Source organism: Trichomonas vaginalis, chromosome VI (assembly GCF_026262505.1).
Source record: "Trichomonas vaginalis G3 chromosome VI, whole genome shotgun sequence".
Taxonomy (NCBI): Eukaryota; Parabasalia; order Trichomonadida; family Trichomonadidae; genus Trichomonas; species Trichomonas vaginalis.
In genome coordinates, this window is record NC_067208.1 from 8,761,478 (window position 1) to 8,784,255 (window position 22,778).

At 32.6% G+C, this 22,778-nt stretch overlaps 9 protein-coding genes and 2 pseudogenes across 11 annotated transcripts, besides 8 other annotated features; 6 read left to right on the forward strand and 5 right to left on the reverse strand.

The window, feature by feature from the left end:
- Positions 1-2,051: 2,051 nt before the first annotated feature.
- TVAGG3_0830580 (ATP binding) lies at positions 2,052-4,561 on the reverse strand (the record flags this gene model as incomplete). Its single annotated transcript, XM_001305174.1, has 1 exon — positions 2,072-4,549. One exon carries the CDS (start codon positions 4,547-4,549, stop codon positions 2,072-2,074), a length of 2,478 nt encoding a protein of 825 aa, XP_001305175.1.
- A 226-nt stretch (positions 4,562-4,787) lies between these two features.
- TVAGG3_0830590 (2-5A-dependent ribonuclease family) lies at positions 4,788-5,456 on the reverse strand (the record flags this gene model as incomplete). The annotated part of the gene is made up of 1 exon (XM_001281120.2): positions 4,788-5,456. The coding sequence occupies one exon, from the start codon at positions 5,454-5,456 to the stop codon at positions 4,788-4,790; it is 669 nt and encodes a 222-aa protein (XP_001281121.2).
- Positions 5,457-5,753: 297 nt separating this feature from the next.
- Positions 5,754-6,796: a mobile genetic element.
- Positions 6,797-6,925: 129 nt separating this feature from the next.
- Positions 6,926-7,697: a mobile genetic element.
- On the reverse strand, positions 7,414-7,651 carry TVAGG3_0830620 (annotated as a pseudogene). The gene has a single exon. A coding segment is annotated over exon 1 (238 nt).
- Positions 7,698-7,757: a mobile genetic element.
- Positions 7,726-7,751: a mobile genetic element.
- A 2,603-nt stretch (positions 7,758-10,360) lies between the features above and the next one.
- Positions 10,361-11,876: a mobile genetic element.
- A 421-nt stretch (positions 11,877-12,297) lies between these two features.
- Positions 12,298-12,424: a mobile genetic element.
- Positions 12,425-12,745: 321 nt separating this feature from the next.
- TVAGG3_0830670 (2-5A-dependent ribonuclease family) lies at positions 12,746-13,414 on the reverse strand (the record flags this gene model as incomplete). The annotated part of the gene is made up of 1 exon (XM_001305178.2): positions 12,746-13,414. The coding sequence occupies one exon, from the start codon at positions 13,412-13,414 to the stop codon at positions 12,746-12,748; it is 669 nt and encodes a 222-aa protein (XP_001305179.2).
- Positions 13,415-13,712: 298 nt separating this feature from the next.
- Positions 13,713-14,275: a mobile genetic element.
- Positions 14,276-15,699: 1,424 nt separating this feature from the next.
- On the forward strand, positions 15,700-15,942 carry TVAGG3_0830690 (serine threonine-protein phosphatase family; the record flags this gene model as incomplete). The annotated part of the gene is made up of 1 exon (XM_051248454.1): positions 15,700-15,942. The coding sequence occupies one exon, from the start codon at positions 15,700-15,702 to the stop codon at positions 15,940-15,942; it is 243 nt and encodes an 80-aa protein (XP_051083929.1).
- Positions 15,943-15,946: 4 nt separating this feature from the next.
- On the reverse strand, positions 15,947-16,794 carry TVAGG3_0830700 (annotated as a pseudogene). Its single transcript has one exon. A coding segment is annotated over exon 1 (848 nt).
- Positions 16,795-17,247: 453 nt separating this feature from the next.
- Positions 17,248-22,778: part of a mobile genetic element that runs on past the window's edge.
- On the forward strand, positions 17,539-18,441 carry TVAGG3_0830720 (phage tail repeat-like family; the record flags this gene model as incomplete). The annotated part of the gene is made up of 1 exon (XM_051248455.1): positions 17,539-18,441. A coding segment is annotated over one exon (903 nt), but the record flags the coding sequence as incomplete, so codon positions are not given.
- On the forward strand, positions 19,830-19,985 carry TVAGG3_0830730 (uncharacterized protein; the record flags this gene model as incomplete). The annotated part of the gene is made up of 1 exon (XM_051248456.1): positions 19,830-19,985. One exon carries the CDS (start codon positions 19,830-19,832, stop codon positions 19,983-19,985), a length of 156 nt encoding a protein of 51 aa, XP_051083931.1.
- On the forward strand, positions 20,005-20,589 carry TVAGG3_0830740 (phage tail repeat-like family; the record flags this gene model as incomplete). Its single annotated transcript, XM_051248457.1, has 1 exon — positions 20,005-20,589. The coding sequence occupies one exon, from the start codon at positions 20,005-20,007 to the stop codon at positions 20,587-20,589; it is 585 nt and encodes a 194-aa protein (XP_051083932.1).
- TVAGG3_0830750 (uncharacterized protein) lies at positions 20,636-21,378 on the forward strand (the record flags this gene model as incomplete). Its single annotated transcript, XM_051248458.1, has 1 exon — positions 20,636-21,378. A coding segment is annotated over one exon (743 nt), but the record flags the coding sequence as incomplete, so codon positions are not given.
- Positions 21,652-22,770, forward strand: TVAGG3_0830760 (DNA/RNA polymerases family; the record flags this gene model as incomplete). Its single annotated transcript, XM_051248459.1, has 1 exon — positions 21,652-22,770. One exon carries the CDS (start codon positions 21,652-21,654, stop codon positions 22,768-22,770), a length of 1,119 nt encoding a protein of 372 aa, XP_051083934.1.

The following is a 22,778-nucleotide window of genomic DNA, read 5'->3' on the forward strand; positions in this document are numbered from 1 at the left end:
TATAAGCATTATTATCAACGTAGAATCTGAATATCATATCAGAAAATGTCGCAAATCTGACATTTACCCGACCAAATAGCAAAAATAATTGAATACTTTTCGCAAAAACTTTAAAAATCGATAAAAATATGAAATATAGATATTAAAGAGACTTTTTATATAATATTCATAAAGATTTTCCAAAAATATGATACCGCAAAATTAAAAAAGTGACGTCTTGAGTGGAGTCAAAGGTCGAAATTGCTAGCTAAATGTTTTTTTAGCGAAATTGCGTATTGTACGTTTTTTTCGCAAAACGAAACCCTTATGATAATGCTCAATGATTATTTCAATTATTGCTTAAATTATCTCAGAACTTTTGGAATTTATTTTTAAATATAGATCAAATCATGTAATGGAAGAAAATACAGTATCTCCATTTTGAGAATTATCTAATACAATGCACATACAACCAAATTCGCTATTTCGTTTCTATGTTTTAGCGAATTTGAGATCATTTTCTAAGATTCATTATATACAAAATTGAAACAAGTTACTTGATGAGTAACTTATGCAATTTGAAAAGTATTTAAAACATCGAATCCCTAGATTTTGCTTTCTTACTATGATACAATGCTCATAGAAGTAATTTCATTTGGAAAGATCCATTAAGAATTCTTTCCAAGCATTAGTTTTGAGTTTGGGCAATCTTGAATTTTGATTTCAAAAATATCAAGATAGATGCCAAGATAATCTCATTAAGAAAGATGCAAGATTACTGATCGAACTTAGATATGGAATTACTAAGTGATGATATTTTTGAGAGGATTCAATATCAATTTGAATTCTATCGTTTTATCTAATCAGACAGAGGCGAAATCATGAAAAACAAAAATGGTTAACCAAAATATACATAATTCATTTTTATTTCAAATTTCGATTTTGAATCAAAATAAAATCTTTTTTTGACATTTTATAATTTCTGAGAGTTATCCTTTAATTTTATATGCTCCAAGCAAAATCCCCAAGAATTAAGATCAAAATTCATTTGTGACAAGGAAAAATTACATCATGAAACTTCTCCTGTTGATGTTTGGAATCTTTTCTACAATTCTCATCCAAAATCATCACCAATCAGAAGTACAAACGTTGAAGCAATACAAACCAATAGTGAATGTTTCATATATGATAGTATATTCATTGATATTTCTAAAAACAGTGCAATTTATTTCAAAAAAGATAACAATAAGTTTCTTTATTCTGATTGCTTATTCAATAACTGTTGTAGTAATAAGAATGGTGGATCAATTTATTTTCAATGCGATAGCTCTATTATCCAATATAGATCCTGCAGCTACAACACAAAAACAAAATCTGGAGAAGGACACCATTCATTTGCAAGATTAGTTAATGGCTCAACTCATAAAAATTATTTCTATGAAGAATCTTTTTATGATTGTGGAATTTCAAAAGTTTTATCTTTAAATTACCTTTATTGGGAAAAATGGAAGTTAAATCAATAAATACAAGTTTTTGTAAAGCTAGTTCAGGATCAGGAATACGTATTTCTAACTCGATTGCAGATACAGATATGGATTTTAATGTTAGTGACATAAATTTTTCAGCATTTGTTAATAATACAGCAGAAGACATTGTAATAAATTTATCCGATGGGGAATATCATTTTAGTTTTTGTAATGTACTGAATAATGTACACAAAAGAGTTACATATGGAGCCACATTTGCTTCAGGTAATGCTTATTCTTTGGTTCAAAATTGTTCATTTCTAGGTAACAATGGACCAGGAATAGAGTTTTTTGCTGAAATGGCCGGAATTCGTGTTAAGAATTCTTATTGTGATAGATGGGAAACCTCAAATGATATGGCCAATCCAGCTATATTTGAAAATGTTCAGAATACATCTTCAATTCAAAATATTAATTCCATTTTAAATTATGAATGTATAAGAGATTCTTCTAGGAAATCTAAAAAGCAGTCCCGACGTTCATATTCATTTTCTTCCATTTTTATTATAAAGAAATAAAAAAACTTATATAGTTTAATTTAAAAAATCGTTTTATTTAAAATAGAGTTATAATTCATCTTGAATTTGCTTTGTTTGTTCACTGTTATCTTGTGATGATGTTGTTGTATTTGTTTGTTCTGTTGTGATTGTCTGGTTGACTTCTTCTGTTGTGTTTGTTACTGTTTCATTTGTTGGAACAGTTTGGTTTATTTCTGTTTCATTTACATTTGTTGCATTCATATCTGGACTAGTTACATTGTCATAGAAAAGAGAAGTGTTAAGGAATGAAGCATTCCAGAACTCGCTATCAATGAATGTTTCATTTGTTGCTGTTGTGTTTGTACTATTAGAAACAGGCTTTGGCTTTGGAATGTCCTTAATCTTCTGCAATTTGTCTTCAAGTGAATATCTTCTACGATTTATTTCACTTGTATGAACAACAGGATTCGATGTAACATTCTCAGAACTGATCAATTTCAGTTTCTCTTCGAACCATTCTAATGTTGAATTATAGATTTCCTGGAGAGAACTGATATTCTCTCCTGAAAGCCATGGTTTGCTTACAGGTAAATCTTCAAGAGAATATTTAGTTTCATTCAATGTGTTATTAAGATTAATAATTGCTTGTGGTCTGTTCTTTCTCTCGAATATTCTATCATCAGCATCATCAGTTAATGATTCCAATTGTCTGACTTTGTCAAGAACAATCTTTCTTGTCTTTGTTTCTGTTTCATTTTCTTTCCAAGAGACATGGATATCTACTTCTCTTGAAATGTTTTCTCTTTCTTCTTCTGTTGTTACTTCAATGAATTCGCTGTCACTTTCAAGACGATCTCTTATCTTAAATATCAAACTCTCGTGATCATTAAGTAGTCTTAAAAGATCAATACGTTTTTTAATAACATGGCCCATCTTTCTCAAGAATGATGATGAATTACTGATCTCATCTCTTGTCAACATCCAATTTGCTGTTTTTACATTTGCATCTAATTGTATTCCATTGATTCTTGCATCCCAAAGTGCTGGAGCACCAATTTGATCAAATCCAAATTCATAAACAACAGTAAGATTTTCTTCTGTCAAAGTCTCATTTGATGTCACGTTTTCGACTGTCACGTTTTCAACTGTCACGTTTTCAGATGTCACGTTTTGACGATTTAATTTTTCTAAAATTTCTGTAATGTTTGGTTTCACGATTTCGTATGTTAAGAAATCGCCATCATCAGCAACATAAACAGTTATGTTGAGAGGCATTTCGGAGACACTGAAATTGAAGAAAACATGTTCATTCAAATCCTGTTTTCCGTAAACTTTGTATTCCTTGGATCTATCATTATCTCTAAAGAAAACATCAACGTTTGAGAACAATTTAGAATTAACTTTCTGGATAATGAATGCTGATGATGTTGCAGCACCTGCGTAGCATGCACCAATAGCAATAGCTTCATCACTGTTCATTGTTCTGTTGAGTTTCTCCATACCCGACCAATTAATTATTGTTTCATTGAAGAAAGGAACACGAGTTGTTCCGCCGAGTAATTCGATGGAGTCGAGTTGTGATTTACTGATGTTCGCCATGAGCAATGATTCATCGAGGAGGCGGCAAAGGGATTCACCAACATCAGTAAGAAGAGAATTAAGGGTTTCTCTTGTTACTTCCATTGAAAATGAATAGTCTTCGTAGACATCTTCAATGTTTGCGGTTGTTGTAAGGGAAAGTGTCAAGCGCTCTTTGACACGACGTGCCTCTTCGTAAAATTTGATCTCGACTTTCTTAGGTAATTTGTCTTTGATGTTGTATTGGCGTTTGAACTCGGAAATGAAAAGATTTGCGAGTTTGTCATCGACCAAATAGCCGCCAAGGGTCATGTTCGAGGACATACTGAGCTGTACATTGTGAAGATTAGTGCCGTTCGATGTGAAATTGAAGATGGAGACCCAGGTGTGAGATTGACCAAGATCTAGGAAAGCAACAGTTCTTGAGCTGTTGTAGTAGAATGATTGACGCTCAAGACCGTATGTAATGGATGCTGCTTGTGGAGAATCAATGATTCCGGCTAAAGTTGATCCGCCGATCGAAATGGCTTCGCGAATTGCTTGGCGCTCACGACGTGTCATCCATGGCTCGACAGCAAGAACGACAGTGGACTGTTCAAATGGGAAACGGCCGTCTGCAGAAGTTGAAATGAGTTGTTTGAGAATTAAAGCCATAATTTCACGGCCTGTCATGCCAAGATGGTTCTCAAGAAGACGTGGCATGCCTTTGATAACATTTTGTGGAAATCTCTTGTAATGATTTTGTGCGTCGTAAGAAAAGAGCCATTCAAGCTGGCGTGTGTCGTTTTTCTCCCAGTGTGTTGGAAAATTAGTCTTTTGCTTGTTTGACATGTTGTAGAGAGCGAAGTAAGATGGTGTATAACGTTTAGATTGTTGATTTAATGCAGTTTCGATTCGACCATAACGTGCAATACCAAGTTTGATATTGTCACTACCAAAGTCAACACTGAAAATAACAGATGAGACTGCGGTAATAAAGAAAAACATCTGAAATAATTTGGCTGGACGATAAAATTATTTGGCCTTATAGATAATTACGAAGATGAGTGGCCAAATTCATAATATTATCATTTGTTATAGGATAAGATTTTTATATTTATCATCAAACTTGATCAATAAGGGGATTTTTTATTTTCAAGTGCGTTAATTTTTCAAGGATTTATTATTATCGTTTTTTATTATTAAAAATAATTTTTTTTACAAACAAAAAAAAAAATAAAAAAACTCATTTATTTAAAAGAAGATTAATAATATCTTCGTTCTTTGTCTGGAGTGCGACATCTTTAGCTGTGTGTCCTTCGCTGTCAACAACACTCAAATCGAGATCTTCACGAGAAAGGAGAACTTTGACAACTTCGATTTTTTCGTTTTCAATAGCGTTGAAAATAGGAGTTCGCTTCATCAAGTTCTGACGGTTGACATCGACATTTTCGTGTTGAAGCAACTCTTCGACGAAACTAGTTGAGCCGCATTTAGCGGCAACATGGAGAGGTGTCCACTGGATTGAGTCGACGCAGTTCAAGTCAACGTCATCTCGATTGGCGAAAAGACGTATTAAGTCTGAGAAATCATTAGATGCAGCGATGTGAAGAGGTGTGAAACTAGAATCATCAGGAAGTTGTGGATTGACATCTTTGTCGTTCAGAAGACACTCAACGCACTGTTTGTGGTGGAGAAGAACTGCGTAATGAAGAGCACTGCGATTCTTCTTGTCGACGATGTTCTTCTCGATGCCTGGAAAACTCAAGAGAAGTTCTAAAGCTTCGAAATGTCCATCACGAGCTGCCCGGATCAATGCTGTACGTGATGAGTTGTTAGTGGCATTGACATCAATGGATGGATCAGAAAGAAGAAGTCGCAGAACACGTGTGTGACCATTAATTGCTCTCAACATAACACTTTAATTGTCAACATCTTCTTACAATTAAAGAATTCTGTAACAAATTCAATTTATTTGATTTATCAGATACTAATGTTTTAAAAAAGCATATTGTTTTGATCAATTTCATCTAATTCAATATTGCGTTCTATTACTGCTACTAAACAATTCATTGTTTCGGCATATCCCATACAATTCGTATTTGTCAAAAAATTAAACATCAAATCCCAAATAGGATATAAATGATTTTTGTAGATACTAATTCTCGAAATTAATGCAGAGATGTTGGATATAAGACTAGTCATATATTAAGGGTGCACACGAGAGGATCATGTAAACTTCAGAATTTAGAACCTTATTTTTAGGCATTATCTTGGCTACCTATTTAGGCTCGAAAAGCAAAAAAATATCAAAAAATACAACTTGACTCCATTATGACCCTTTCATGGAGGTAGTTTTTATCCGCTAGTATTTTCCCTTTGAATCTCTTTACAATTCGAAATCAAATTCAAAACTCAGTAGAAGAAAGGAAGAATCGACTTACTACGGTTGTAATACGAATAAATACATATATTTAATTATTTTTATTTACATAATAGTTGTTTGAAGCTCATATTCCATCAAATTTTTAAATAAAAACATTAAAATGTTGAAAATGTTCATATATTTTAATAGGGTTTTGGCACTTTATTGAGGAATTACTACATACATAGTCGAACTGAACTTGATATTTTGAAATTTAAATTATTTATCAAAATTAAAATTTAACTTGAAATTTATAATTATTTAGTCATATTTTGCATAATTCTAAGTAGATTTTGTAAAAAATCAAGAAAGAAAAATTTTAACGTGCTTTATTTTTTCTTTTTTATAATAATACATATTATTATATAATTAACATATTCATAATGTTTCACCCTTTCAAAAATATAATCCTCCTCCTCTCAAATAAACGTACATACGGGTGGCCTCTTTTTTCAAAAAATTAAAATTTGAAATTTTGGGCTCAAATATTAGAGATTTTTTCAACCTTCAACGATATATGTTGTCTATATCAGACCTCCTTTCTTTTTGATACTTAACATTGTTCCTAAATCTTAGCCGTTAAGGCTGTTCTGAAAATATTTTTTTTTCGAAAAAATTCGAAAAAAAATTCTTAAAATTCAAAAATCCCTTAATTCCTGAGGATTTTGGAAAAAAGTTTTTACATGAACATGTGTATATTATATGAAGTATATTGATAAGGTAAAAATCAAATTTTATTGCATATTCATCGAGAAAATAAACTAACGAATCCCTCAAAATTGAGAGGGTAATCCTCCTCCTCTCAAATAAACGTACATACGGGTGCACCCTTAAGTATATCAATAATGTTTTCTTAGTTTACATATTATTGATATTTGTATCATGCTGAAATGTGAGATCAATTCGATTGTATCATCGCTTATCTTGATGTGGTAAATTTTTGTCATTTCAACTATAAAGAGTGCGGGACAAATTTGCCAGGTGTCACTTTTTCAATAACCTTAAATTATGCTTTTCTATTTTTTAAAAAATAACCTTAAATTATATTTGAAGAAATTATGTCTATGATATATGTTTTATGCTAGAATCTTGGAGTTTTCATGCACTACACAAGAGCTCCAAGGTTCCAAGAGTGAATGCTCAATAGCAATTATAGAGATGTACCTTTTCAAAATGACTTTTACTGATTAAATTTAATCAATAGAAGACATTTTGAAAAGGTACCTCTACAATTAGATATACAAGAGATTCAAAGCTTCATTTCAGATAGATTTGAAACTTTGAAACTCTTGGTAGATTTTGAGTGAATGCTGACAATCATCTTTGAGAAGGTTTTCTTTAAGAAAACCTTCTCAAAGAGGTTTCTCAGGAGCCCTGAGGCTCCCTTTCGTAATGATTGGGAGCCTTGGGGCTCCTGAGACGAAGAATGGCTTCGCCGAATCTTTGATCAGCAGAGGCCAAATGAAAAGGCCTCTGCTGATGGATTCTCAGGAGCCCTGAGGCTCCCTTTCGTAATGATTGGGAGCCTTGGGGCTCCTGAGACGAAGAATGGCTTCGCCGAATCTTTGATCAGCAGAGGCCAAATGAAAAGGCCTCTGCTGATGGATTCTCAGGAGCCCTGAGGCTCCCTTTCGTAATGATTGGGAGCCTTGGGGCTCCTGCAGCAGAGTATCGCTCCGCTCCATTAATTTTTTTTAAAAAAGTGCCGTGTGGCAAATTTGTCCTGTTCCCCATCTTTATTATTTTTTTTATTCCTTTGAAAAGTGACACTGGATAGTTTGTCCCTTTCTCAACTATAAATGGAATAATTATAGGTTCAAAACGAACAGTGTAAATGTCGTCGAACATTTCAATGCATACGAATTTGAAATCAATATGTGTATCTTCTACAAGGTACTGATCAATGTATGATTTAAATTTTTAGAAAATTATCTCTGTTTTAGTTTAATAAAATAATATTGCGCGGTGAATTTGTATCTCAAAATTATGTAACTGTATCGGTAACAACTTCAAATGTTTTATTGACAAGATTTGTAAAAAAAAATCAAAAATATACTTGAGATCATATAAATGTGCTCTTCTCTTTATAACGTAAGAATTGATCAAAGATAACATATGTACTACTGATTGATTTTGGAGGATTGCTATGATTAGAGACGATTTGATTAAATAATTCAATGAAAAATGGACTATTTGATTCATCAATTAGGAGATTCGATTGTTTGTATTCGATTGCACTTCTGCATTTGGTGAATTAGTTGTATCGTAAATCAAGGAAAGTTAATCATCTGCTGTGATACTCTTAAAAAATTAAAAGAACGAATTTTTTTTCTAAATACAATTAATGGCATCAGATGATTAGATTACTTTTTAGAAATCATCAATCAAATTTGGCATATTTTTGAAAGAATATCTAAAGACAAGACACCCAATAAGAGTTTTTGTGCATACGGTTCTCGGGCGCCTATGTCACATTCACAAAGGACTCCGTCTTTATTAGCAAACTCAGAAGAAATGTTTAACCAAAAGAAAAATTATTTCATCAAGACTAATAAATGTTTTAAAAAAGCAAATCACATCATTAACATATCAGTTTTAATTACAAAACTCAACGATACATAACAAATTTCTTCGAAATTTAAATTCTCATTAAAAAATTCTTTTGATACAAATTAAATAGCTACATATTCGATTTTCCCATTGATACGAACTTATTGTTTTCATTCAAGATTTACAAGAAATCAAATACTTATTTCACAACAACAAATATCTATTTTTACTCAAACACGAGCATGTATTTACTAATAAATTCATGTTTTTACATCATTACATTTGACAATACTATCAAAACAACCCCAAAATCAAACTAATTTTCGATATTCTTTATTCAGACCAGAGAATTCATATAAATCATCGATTACTCAAATTTAAGTATTCATTTAATGTAATAATTGTTAGATATTAGGCGTTTTATATAAAGATTCTCCCTATTTCAAATTTTCAAGCGAATTAAGTCGATATTTCATACATTTTATAATATACAAATCATGTGTAAGTACAATAGCTTTAATTATTTACAATATTGATCATTTTATTACGAAATCCAAAAATTTAATCAGCAAAATCGATGTTTTTATATAAGATTAGAATGATTTACATCATTGTTTCCATGCACTAGCTGTTAAAATGCTGATGACAGCTAAAAGAATCAATTTCATAACTTGAATATAAGATTCAAATGAATCGGCATTATTTGACATTTACATCATTGAAATGTCAAATAATGCCGATTCATTTTTTTGATGAAAACAATGAAATTCAATCACGATTTTCAGATAACAGTATCAAAACACACATCAACTATGAATAATTTACACTTTGATCAATCACCTAATAATGTTTGGGAACTCTTTTACAATACTCCACCTAATTCAGAACCAATTCAAGGTACAAACGTTCAAGCAAGATCAACAAAAATGAATGCTTCTTATATAACTGTATATTCATCACCATTACAACTAATAGTGCCATTTATTTTAATTCAAAAAAGTTTCTTAACTCTGATTGTTCATTTAATACTGCAGCAGTAATACAAGGTGGATCTCTCTACTTTTCCTGTGATAGTTCGATTGTCCAATACCGAACATGTGGCTACAAATCAAAAACAAACTCTCAAGAAGACATCATTCATATGTTGAATTAGTTGGTGAATCAAATAATAAAAATTATCTTTATGAAAGTTCTTTTTATGAATGCGGAAATTTAGAAAAATTTCTACAAATTATCTATTTTATGGAAATATTGAAGTTAAATCAATCAACACAAGTTTCTGTGAAGCAGCCTGGGACTCAGGAATACTTCTAAGATATCCAAATAGTCTAAGTAATGTAACATATTCATCATTTTATAACACAACATCAAATTATAATATTTTTTAATTAAGTTGGAACTATAATTTTAATTTTTGTAATGTTTTGAATAATGAACACAAAAAATCTGATTTGGGAACATTCTATGCATGGACATCAACTGTTCATATTGAAAACTGTTCATTTCTTGGAAACACAGGATCAGGATTAGAATTTTATCAATATGATTCTGGTTCAATTACAGTTAAAGATTCTTTCTGTGACAGAATAATAGATAAAAAAGGATCAGTTACAACAATTAATGTTCAAAATATATCTTCTATTCATAATCTTTCTCACTTTTCATCATATCTGTGTGAAACAGAGCTTCTTATTTTAGATAAAAAGCCTATGAGATCTGCTTTTGATTTATATCATCAATTTTCCTTTAGACGAAGGCGTTAATATTCATGATTTATGAATTTATATAATCAAAAAATTGTAATTAAAGACCATTATTAACGAAAGCATTCATCAATTGTTTAAGGCTCCGGTCCCACCCTCTCAATTTTAAAAGTTTTAATATCTCCACCAATATGAGTTTTTGATACTTTTATTTTAGTACATAATATCATTATGTAATACACTATAGTATAGTATATTTAAACTGAGTATTACTATTATAGTTCATCTTATCTGAGAATTCGGTATTTTGACAAATTTCAACTTTGACCGGTAAAACTATTTATAATCAAAAAAGTCCACGACATTTTATAGCATATTAGTGATACATTATATTGTTATTAGTAAACTTGATTTACAATCTCTTCTAGATGAGTAATTTGTTTTTTTGAAAAAATCTGACAAATCACTTTTTGACAGAATCTAGATATTTTTGATTTGTGAAAGTTTTAATAATATGATAAGGTTTATATATGCTATCATAATATAATAAAATCATATAATGTTACATTATCGCTATATATGTCGAATATTAAAAATTGTATATTAACATTTTTTGTCATATCTTGATAATAAAGAAAAAACTCTCAGTTCCCCTTCGACAAATTGTTAGAATGCAACTAAAGTTTATTTTGATATAGTGAGTTTGCTTCTAAAAAAATATATGAAAGAAGAATTAGATTTGCAAGACCCCTATAAAAAACGATTTTTGCGTCGAGAATAACTTCATGCACGATTAATTGATATGATAATAAAAATCATATATGATAATTACTTAATATAGGCAACAATATTGTATTAATCACTTTTTGTCAAAACGGTTTTTCGATAATTGAGTATTCAATTTTCCAAAAATCCATTCAATAATTTGATTTATAATTCAACGTATAAGAAAAAACTCTCAGTTCCCCTTCGACAATTTGTAAAGAAAATTATATAGTTTCTGTCGACACTATTTGTATATTCTACCTTCTTCGGTATTTCGAAGAATTAGGTTTGCAAATTTGATATTTTTGATGTATTTTTTCAAATTGAGAGTATTTTTGACGATAGAAGTAGGTGTTTTTTGAATTACAATTTTATATTGATGTGCATGATAAAAATTTGAACTTATATTATGGTGACATACTATAAGTCATAATGTATTAATATACAAAAGATATTATCAAAAAATTCCTTTCCAATATGTATAAACAAATCGATTTTTTAAATTAAATTTAAACCTTAAACTCAATATATTAAAAAGTGACATTATTTTAATTAGAAGTACAAAAATCCATAGTCATAGAATTATCAAATGATTGAAAATTGTTATAATTGGGCACATTATACTCATTTATGAATTTACTATACTATATACTTTGCAAATTTAAAAATCCAAATTTTCAATTTTTAAAATATCATTATTTATCATATATCAAATAGTAAAGTTAGTATATATCATGTTTAAAACGATAATATAGTCAAATTCGAAAATTTTTAAAATAGATAATATTTAATTTTTACAAAATATTGGTATATGTGCAATCTATTGGTATATTTTTACTCCTTATTAGACACTCGTCCTAACTATATGCAGTAATCATGCAGGACCGGAGCCTTAATATCAATTGAAATATGAAAAACTTTATATTCAAAAGATGATGCGGCTTGATTTCTCAATTTAATTTTCAAAGAGTTCGTATTTGTTACAGTGAATTTAAATAATTAGTACTGATATAGTAATGCAATAATATCGGGAACATGGCTCTTAATTTCGAAATAGGTTTTCTTTGTAAGGCATCTAAGTATTAACAAACTGATATTTCAATAAAGAGTTCAATATTATAATAGAAATTTGCTATGACAGAAAGAATAAAACTATAGCAAAAAGAATTATTGTTATTTCGATGATATTTTGTAATATTCTTCGTTTACAAATGATTGGACATTGTATCTTGGGGAGATGTTGGATAATAAATTTAACGATTTCTTATTCAATTCTATTATATCATTGTTATCTTGAAGTGGAAAATTTTTCTTAAGAGTGCACTTACACCTGTATTACATGTCCTTCGATTCAGATGTTTAAGGTTAATTTTCAATGACACTTCACGCCATTTGTCAGAAATTTGAATTAAAGTCAGATACGCGTAAGTGCACCCTTAAGAACATTTGTCATTACAAGTATAAGTAAAGACACTCAAGATGCATTTTTGTCATTCAATAATCTATTCTCTCGCTATTGCAAACAATTTCAAATGTCGCATTCAATTTCTGTGTAATACAATATCATTCACTAGGATCAGTTTATTCATAACTTTACTCACTTTTCAACATATTTCTGTAAAGCAGAATAAATATGCTTCCAATACGTAACATCATTTATCATTTTCCTTTAGACAAGTGCGTTAATTTTTCAAGGATTTATTATTATCGTTTTTTATTATTAAAAATAATTTTTTTACAAACAAAAAAAAATAAAAAAACTCATTTATTTAAAAGAAGATTAATAATATCTTCGTTCTTTGTCTGGAGTGCGACATCTTTAGCTGTGTGTCCTTCGCTGTCAACAACACTCAAATCGAGATCTTCACGAGAAAGGAGAACTTTGACAACTTCGATTTTTTCGTTTTCAATAGCGTTGAAAATAGGAGTTCGCTTCATCAAGTTCTGACGGTTGACATCGACATTTTCGTGTTGAAGCAACTCTTCGACGAAACTAGTTGAGCCGCATTTAGCGGCAACATGGAGAGGTGTCCACTGGATTGAGTCGACGCAGTTCAAGTCAACGTCATCTCGATCGGCGAAAAGACGGATTAAGTCTGAGAAATCATTAGATGCAGCGATGTGAAGAGGTGTGAAACTAGAATCATCAGGAAGTTGTGGATTGACATCTTTGTCGTTCAGAAGACACTCAACGCACTGTTTGTGGTGGAGAAGAACTGCGTAATGAAGAGCACTGCGATTCTTCTTGTCGACGATGTTCTTCTCGATGCCTGGAAAACTCAAGAGAAGTTCTAAAGCTTCGAAATGTCCGTCACGAGCTACCCGGATCAATGCTGTACGTGATGAGTTGTTAGTGGCATTGACATCAATGGATGGATCAGAAAGAAGAAGTCGCAGAACACATGTGTGACCATTAATTGCTCTCAACATAACACTTTAATTGTCAACATCTTCTTACAATTAAAGAATTCTGTAACAAATTCAATTTATTTGATTTATCAGATACTAATGTTTTAAAAAAGCATATTGTTTTGATCAATTTCATCTAATTCAATATTGCATTCTATTACTGCTACTAAACAATTCATTGTTTCGGCATATTCCATACAATTCGTATTTGTCAAAAAATTAAACATCAAATCCCAAATAGGATATAAATGATTTTTGTAGATACTAATTCTCGAAATTAATGTAGAGATGTTGGATATAAGACTAGTCATATATTAAGGGTGCACACGAGAGGATCATGTAAACTTCAGAATTTAGAACCTTATTTTTAGGCATTATCTTGGCTACCTATTTAGGCTCGAAAAGCAAAAAATATCAAAAAATACAACTTGACTCCATTATGACCCTTTCATGGAGGTAGTTTTTATCCGCTAGTATTTTCCCTTTGAATCTCTTTACAATTCGAAATCAAATTCAAATCTCAGTAGAAGAAAGGAAGAATCGACTTACTACGGTTGTAATACGCATAAATACATATATTTAATTATTTTTATTTACATAATAGTTGTTTGAAGCTCATATTCCATCAAATTTTTAAATAAAAACATTAAAATGTTGAAAATGTTCATATATTTTAATAGGGTTTTGGCACTTTATTGAGGAATTACTACATACATAGTCGAACTGAACTTGATATTTTGAAATTTAAATTATTTATCAAAATTAAAATTTAACTTGAAATTTATAATTATTTAGTCATATTTTGCATAATTCTAAGTAGATTTTGTAAAAAATCAAGAAAGAAAAATTTTAACGTGCTTTATTTTTTCTTTTTTATAATAAAAAAAAAAAAAGGTATTGGGGCTTCCAGGCACTTCGTGCCCTCTAGCCCCAGTCACTTTTCTGTCACTTTTCAGGGTAAAAACATTTTTATTGTATATAAAATGAATTTTACAAAACCACCGTTACCCTTCTTTGGAAATAAGAGTAGATGTAAAGATATTCTATTGAGAGAACTTAAGAAACTACCGAATGGTCTAACATTTGTAGATTTGTTCGGTGGAAGTTTCTATATATCTCATTTGTGCCATACTGTATTTCCTGACTCAAAGATTATATGCAATGACTTCGACAACTATATGAACCGTCTCAAACATATACCAGACACAAACAAAATATTGAAAGAGTTAAAAGAAAAGATACCTATAGGTAAGATGGAACGTATACCATTAGATAAGAAAATATTGTCAGAGAGGTTTTGAAAAAAGCAGAGTATATTGACTGGGATAGTATATCTTCTAGACTATTATATAGTGGTGCTATAAGAGTTCATGACATTGAAACACTTATGTCAAAGTTTTATATCTTAACTATACAAAGGTTTTCAAAGAGAACATAGAAAAATATACTGAGGTATAGAGTTTGTGAGATGTCGTTGGACAGAGTTGTATGAAAAATATAAAAACAAGGAAAATGTTTTCTTTATAGTAGACCCGCCGTTCTTTAACACATGGGATTTTCAATACCAAGTAGACTGGACTTTGAGAGACTCTTTAGAAACTTTAGACGTTTTACATAACCATCCATGCTTTTACTTTACATCCGATAAAAGTGGTTTGGAAACCGTTATGAGATGGTTAGAGGACATACATGACTATGAGTTTAGATATGACAAGATAGAATATGAGAGAGGTCCTATAAACCGGAGAAAGTGTCACAACAAAGAAATTTTATTGGTAAGTAAATGTGGTTTGAAATAGGACTACTTGTTTTAGGTTTTTTCCATTGTGTCATTTACTTATTTGACGTGGCAGAAAGATATAGAGAATATGAAGATGAACCAATACCAGCAAATGTTCAGCATATGTACTCGTAAGAGATATTTTTATCTAATTAAATGGACGCACAGAACTTAGCGAATGCACAGCAACCTGGACAACCAAACCCAGAGAATATTCCAAATGAAGTTAGAATACAAACTGCAATGGCAAACTATGGTCAAGTGCCAACAGATGTACAAATGCAATGCCATATGACGCTGCGTTAGGTTTGCCACCATGGTATGCAAATATGAGATGGAAAGAGTTTTACAAAACCCTGAAGTGGGATATAAACAACTCTATGCAGATGACGCGAACAGGAGTTGACCCAGAATATGTTTTCTACCAGAGAGAAATAGAATGTATGAGCTCCAGTTAAAAAATGCTATGGAACTCAGAAGGAAACGTAAGAGACTAGGCGGACATTAGATTTTTACATATAGTAAAATGGGTTTCTTCAGTAGTATTGGAAACTTCTTTCGAAATGTTGGAAGAGGTATATGGAATGGAATAAAAACCGTAGGAAGAGGAATTTGGAACGGTGTCAAAAATATTGGTAAAAGAGTAGGTCAGTTCGTTGGTATTATACCTAAAGACCCTGAACCAGAAGAACAAGCTCCTGTTATACAACAGCCTGAACCTGCACCACAGTCTAGTTGGCAACCAAATCCAGCACCTCAACCGTATTAAAAGATTATATTTTTACCGTTCGATAGTAGTTGTATATGAGACTAAGTTCTAAGTAAAACGCGTGTATAATGGAACTATTCTCTTTCTTCCATCTGTTGTAAACCATACTTGAAAGTCTGAAATACTTCCACTCGGTGTTCATATAGCTTTGTAGGTTTTTCGTAAAAGTTCATTTGCCAAGCATAAAAAAGAGTTTTGTGCACCAGAAAATGAAGCATGAACGATAATAGCATCTGAGTCGAAAACATTTTCATATGTTCCATTAGGGTTTTCGACTTCATAAAAGTTCGGGTGTACTGGATATGCTGCAGGCTGATTTAACATCCTCAAAAATCTATACCATGCCAAGTTGTTATATTTTGTAGAAATATAAACGTCTTCTCCAAGGTCTTCTATTCTATTGATTTTAACAGTTGCATTTTTCCTGTCATATATAATATCGAGATGGTACTCTCCTTCGTCAATGTTAAACTGGTTTGCATATTCGATATAGATATCGTTTATTTTTTCTTGAAAAGCTTGAAGAGTTGTTTCTAAGTTTACAAGCAAATTCACTTGCAAAAGTTTTCCCTGTTCAAATTTCTCATACGTACGTTTTTCTTTGTTATAGTATCGAACTTCAAAAGCGACCGTAAATGGGAAACCATGTATGGCTTCTGAAATGAACTTCATTCTACGAAAGCCAATAGCTTTTGTGACGGATGGGTCTCTTAACCATCTTAGTGGGTAGTCAAAACGATAGCCTTCATGTTTTACGGTCTCTGTCTCAAACTTTTGACCGACATTCGTAAAAAGTTCATCTAATGGTTTAGTTGTAGCAACTCTTGAATTTTCTTTTTCTATTGAAAGCATATTTTATCTAGAATAAAAATGTCGAAAGAAACAGCGTCTATGAGAGAAATACAACACAACCGACAACTCATTGTACAAGCTCTAAATAAGAACACAACAAACTTTTCAAACTATTCTAAGATATCTGAGTCATTGAAAGAAGGAAACTTAAAACTGACGATAAACCCAATGACAGATGAGTTTCTGTTTCAAGACAGTAAGAACCATACTGTCTGTGTAAATCCAACAAAAGGAACTTTAAACGAGAAGCCTATAAAAGAACTTCTTTTGAAAGCAGATGTTGACAACAAAGCTGACAAAGAGTATGTCATTGAAAAAGTTCAAGAAGAACATGACAGAGCAGATGCAACATATGCAACGAAAGAACATACTCATCCTGAACTAGCAGACAAAACATATGTTGACAATAAAATGTCAAGTGAAGTGACAAGAGCTGACAAAGAATATTCTAAAAAGACTCATACACATACCATTGCAAATATTACAAACTTACAAGAAACCTTAAACAGGAAAAGTGACGTTGGACATACACATTCTATATCTGAAATAACAGACTTAAACGTTAGCCTTGAAAAGAAAGCTGACAAAACATATGTCAACAGTGAGTTAGAGGAGAAAGTAGATAAGGGACTTATGGCTAGTGTGTTAGTGAAGAAGGCAGATAAGGAATATGTGGATGAAAAAGACAATGAAATTAAAGAAAGGGTTGAATGGTACCATGAACGGACAACAAAGATTTTAGAAGGTAAAGCCAATACAGGGTGGGTTTCAGGATGTTTAGACCTTAAAGCGGATAAGAACCATACACATACCATTGCAAATATTACAAACTTACAAGAAACCTTAAACAAGAAAAGTGACGTTGGACATACACACGATTTCTTCGCAACTGTTGGTATAGAAAATATTGCAGGAACGGTTGAAGAACCTGATGGAACTGGTGGGGATGTATTAAATTGGAAACCTCCTAACTTTCCACAAGGTTTAACATCGGATGAAGACATAACGACGATGAAATACACTAGATGTAGAAATGTTTTTGTCATGGAGGATGAAAACAAAGTTAAATTCACTGCTCAAGATTTATATGACAACAAAGCTGACAAAACATATGTTAACGATGAGTTAGATAAGAAAGCTGACAAAACATATGTTAACGATGAGTTAGATAAAAAAGCTGACAAAACAGAGCTTCAAACGTTAAAGACAGAAATACTTCAAACACTATATCCTATAGGTTCTATTTATACGTCAATGAACTCTACCAGACCAGAAGTAGTACTTGGTCTCGGAACTTGGACTCAAATAGTCGACAGGTTTTTGTATTGTGCCAACTCTTCAAAGGAAACAGGTGGAAGTAAAACGATTTCAGGTGAAAACTTACCTGCACACAGTCACTACATAGATTTAAGTACATCTGAAGCAGGTTGGCATAAGCATAGATTTTGGGATTGGTCAGCAATGAAAAAAGGTAAAGGATATGATGTTAAAGACGACGTTCAGTTTGCTATAAATTGTTTCTGGGGTAGCACACAGGGAGAAGGAAACCATACACATCGCGTTTCAGGGTATACGCAAACAACGGGACAAAGTAAAGACTACATGCCACCTTACATGACAGTTTACGCATGGTATAGAAATGCTTAGTCGTCATTTTCAACTTCTTTAGCATATTCGTCAGGAGTTGTCTTATATTTGTTAGGAACTGTCTTTGAAAGTATACCACCTTGAACTTTGACAAGTTTGAAACGAGGTCTGACAATAGTAGTTTTATCTTCTGCTTGCAGTCTGTACATTTTGCCATGTTTGCCTAAAACTTCATAATATTCTCTTGTATACTTTCTTCTATTTTTACGAACACGAACGTGAGTACCTGTCGAGTTCCCATTGTTGTCATAGTCAATAGTATTTTATATGGGTCGCGTTTAGGTATTTCTATTTTTACTTTGTCACCTTTCTTAAGTTTGAAGCCTGGCATTCTTTCTTGTTTGTCTCTTTTGACTAAACTATTAAATATAGTCTTTCTCTAAGTCGGGTTGTTTTTCATTTCTTCGGGGAGTGGTTTCCCAAACCTTTTGTTTACGGCTATTGTAAATATATTAAAACTTGTCTCATCTTTGCCATGGAGAAGTGTCTATATTTGTCGTCATATGACATTTCATCTACCTCACCACCTTGTGGTTGATTTAAGTCTCTTAAGATTTTTATACACTGTCAATGACACCAAGAGCAGAATGGTTTTGGTCGACAATGAAATATTGGTTTACATTTTTTGAACGCAGATAGTTTTTAATATCGTCTGATTTGAAAGAACTTTCACAGTCAGATGTCAGTTTTTGTTGGATGGTATTTGTCAACGAATATTGTCAAAGCAGTTTTCACATCTAAAATATTTTTGGACCATAATGGTATGGCTTCACAGTATCTTGTGTTTTGACCAACAAATATTAGCCAGTATGGTGGTCCATCTTCTCTATACCTCGGAATGTTTTCCAAGATATCCATAAACCAAGCATTTGGTGTTGAACTAAAGATTTTTACCATGAGTGCTTTCTTTGTTGCTTTAGAAACATACGGGTCCTTGTTTGAATTCGTCATTTTTAACCCATAAGAAATGGGTTTATTTGGCGCAATAGCAGGAGTCGCATCTAGATTTTTGCCCGCAGTGGGAACACTAGCCAGAGGTGCATTTGGAATTGGAAGGAAGATTTTGAGTACATTAGGTATACTGAAAGAGAAAGCACAACCTATTATACAAACCGTACAGAAAGGTTGGGAGGTAGCACGAGATGCCAGCAAATCTTATTCAAATCCTGAAACAAGAGGAAAAGTTCAAGGATGGATGGACAATGTAGGAAGACAAGCAGGAAACTACTATAACAAAGCAAATGACTACTATAACCAAGCAGGGCACTATATGGACCAAGGTGAAAGATTCTTTAACAGAGGATATAACCATGCACAACAGTGGGTAAACAACAACCAACCTCAACCGCCTCAAACGTGGGGAATGTAAAATTTTTTACTGAGATGAAATGAACAATACAGCTTTGAGACAAATGGGCTCAAGATGGATTTGTCGGCTTCCAGCAGTTACACAACCACGTGTTTGTCAAGTTCTTCCTATACCTCAGGAAGTTTTAGACCGACTTAAAAAACAACAACAACCAGTTGAAAACAAAACAAACTAAAATTTTTTACTGAGATGAAATGACCGAAGAAGTTGAAACGGTAGATTTGACACCACAAACAAAAAGTTCAGAACCATTGTCAAAACCTGTCAAAGAACTTACAGATGAAGAGAAAAATTCAATAATAGAAAGTGCCAGGTCTGGAAATACAAACTCTAACTACAAAGTCACTTTTCATAAAAATGGAACGGCTAGTATCTCAAAAAAGAAACAGACTCTCACAAATAAAATATTGAAGTCTGAAGGAGCTTTCGAGACAACAGATGGAAAAGTTTACTTCACTGACCAACAGTTCATTATAGAACATCTCATTGACTTAGAGTCAAAATATTCTAAACTTTACAACAAACACAAAAAGTTGAAAGGAAAACAGAAACAGATGGCATATGATATTTATGAAGATGTTGACGACACAACTGTTCCTGCAAGTGAGGTAAAGTCAGATGAACCGAAAAGTGACGAAAAACCAATAGAAGAAGGGAAGCCAAAAACTGAAGAAAAACCAAAACCAAAGTTTAGTTTCCAAACTAAACCAAGTCAACCTTCATTAGCTGGTATGGGTTGGCGTCAAAGACTTATGGCAGCAGGCGGTTATGTAAAGTAAAGAAAAAAAAAATTTTTTTATTTTTATAAAAATGCCCCCGTATAGAATGGATAGAAGGTCTGCTAGAATAAAAGCAGAGTTAGAAAGATATGGCTGGAGAGTTTCAAAGAAGTTTAAATATAGGAAGGGAAGACCCATAAAAGTCTATGACAAACTGGCTGGTCTGACCTATGAAATGGACTTGGAAACAGCACGCACAAATTATCCAAACAGACTAGAGAGGTTAGAAGAAGAGCGTCTTATGAACATGCCTTTCGATGTTACTGAGCCACAGGTTGAAGGACACGACGGCTTTGCCAGATTCTACTGGAAACATGACGAACAATTGCATCCTTTGAGAAGGAAAAAAGGAAAAGGTGAAGACGCACATGCTCCCATGGAAAGAACAAGATATGCATATGAAAAGTACCGTGAAGTTAGAAGTAAAATTACTTCTGGTCGAACCTTTACAGTAAACTTTGACGAAGGAAAGAACAAAGAAGGCTTCATGGGTGTACTTGCTGCCATACAAGACGGAAATAAGAAAGGATACAATCTCAGACTAACCGTAACAGATTTGGATGGTCATATTTACTATGCACATGGCAATGTCACAACAGCCGCACAACTTCTTGACGCTTTCAAGACTACAAAGAGAGAACAAATGGTTGACTCCGACTCAGATATTTTGAATGCAATTGAAGGAATTGCAAGCGTGAAGTTCGAATGGTACCAACCTAACCCTCAAGCAGTCAGACAACATGCTGGATACTTCCCGTTCAGAAATAAGTCTGACATTGACTTAACAAGGTATGGAATTTACAATTCAATTGAAAAAATTGTCAATGAACTTGTATTCTTACATGTCCAGGAACTCTGGTCTTGTTACAGATGAGAAGATGAAGTATCTTGAGTCATGTGTGAAACAAGGTACATGCTCAGAGGTCAATTGTCAAAAATTGCACCGTTGGCAAATGTCAATATCCGAGTCAACATACCTACAGCTAAAGGTTCTTCACATGACGACTATGTTGTTGACAAGACTTACCATGGTTGAAGATTGTAATTGTCCACAACCACTTCATGTTGAACGAAAGTCTTACAAACCCATTGTTCGGAAAAGGCAAGTGCAACATTGTCAGAGCTGTTAACATTCTTTTCGAGAAAGGCTTGTTGGAACCAATTCCAGATGACAAGCTGACAGAAACTTTTGTACCAAAAGACGAAACAAACTTTTCATTGTTAGTAAGACCAAAAGTTGTTCCAGACAAAGTTATAGCACAAAAGAAGTACACAGCTCCAAAAGGAGTTGGATTGTTCGGATACCAACCTGAACCAGAAGAACTTCCAATGAGGTTGCAAGAACTTCAAGATGCTATAAACAAACTTCCATTGAGACATCCAATTGACGTCAAATTGTATTGGAGAGCATCTGAGTTAGGTCAGAAGGTTTTATATGAAACAGGTTGCTTCGACGATGTTTATGAGATAGCAGGCGAAGTTTCTCAGAAGATAAGAGACTCACTTGAATTTCCACGAACTGGACCCATTGGTTGCGACAAGTTCGACTCAAACGAAAAAATATACTATGTCGACCTTAACGCTGCGTACATGAGGTTCGTCCAATATATCCCGACTGGAATTCCAAACGAAGACGGTGAGTTCCCGGGAAGGAACTATACAGTTGGAAAAGTCATACAACAACTGTATGATATTAGGAAAGCTTCAAACCCCAAACTTGCAATGACACTCAAATTGCTTATGAATTCGACATGGGGATATTCCATTAAAAAACCTCAAAAGATGAAGAGTAAACACTATGAGAAAGTCGACAACTTTGTTGAAAGGTTTTCTCCTTTTGTTTTGAAATACGAGTTCACCGAAGGTCAAAATGGCTTAGTAACCACAGTAAAACCTATTGTCGAACATTGGTCTTATCCTCAGTTCGCAAAGGCAGTCCTTGACAACTACAATGAGTTCTTCTCCGATGTTAAATCCAAAGTGAAGGTATACTATGAGAACATCGATGCGCTCATGACGAACGAAGAAGGGTACAACAAACTCATTGAAATGGGTTTAGTCGGTGAAAAGATGGGTCAATTCAAATTGGACAAAATTTTCACCGAAGTTCATGTCCTCTCCAAGCGTAAGTACTGGGGAATACTTGAAGACGGCACAGAAATAAAACATTGCATGAAATAAAAAATTTT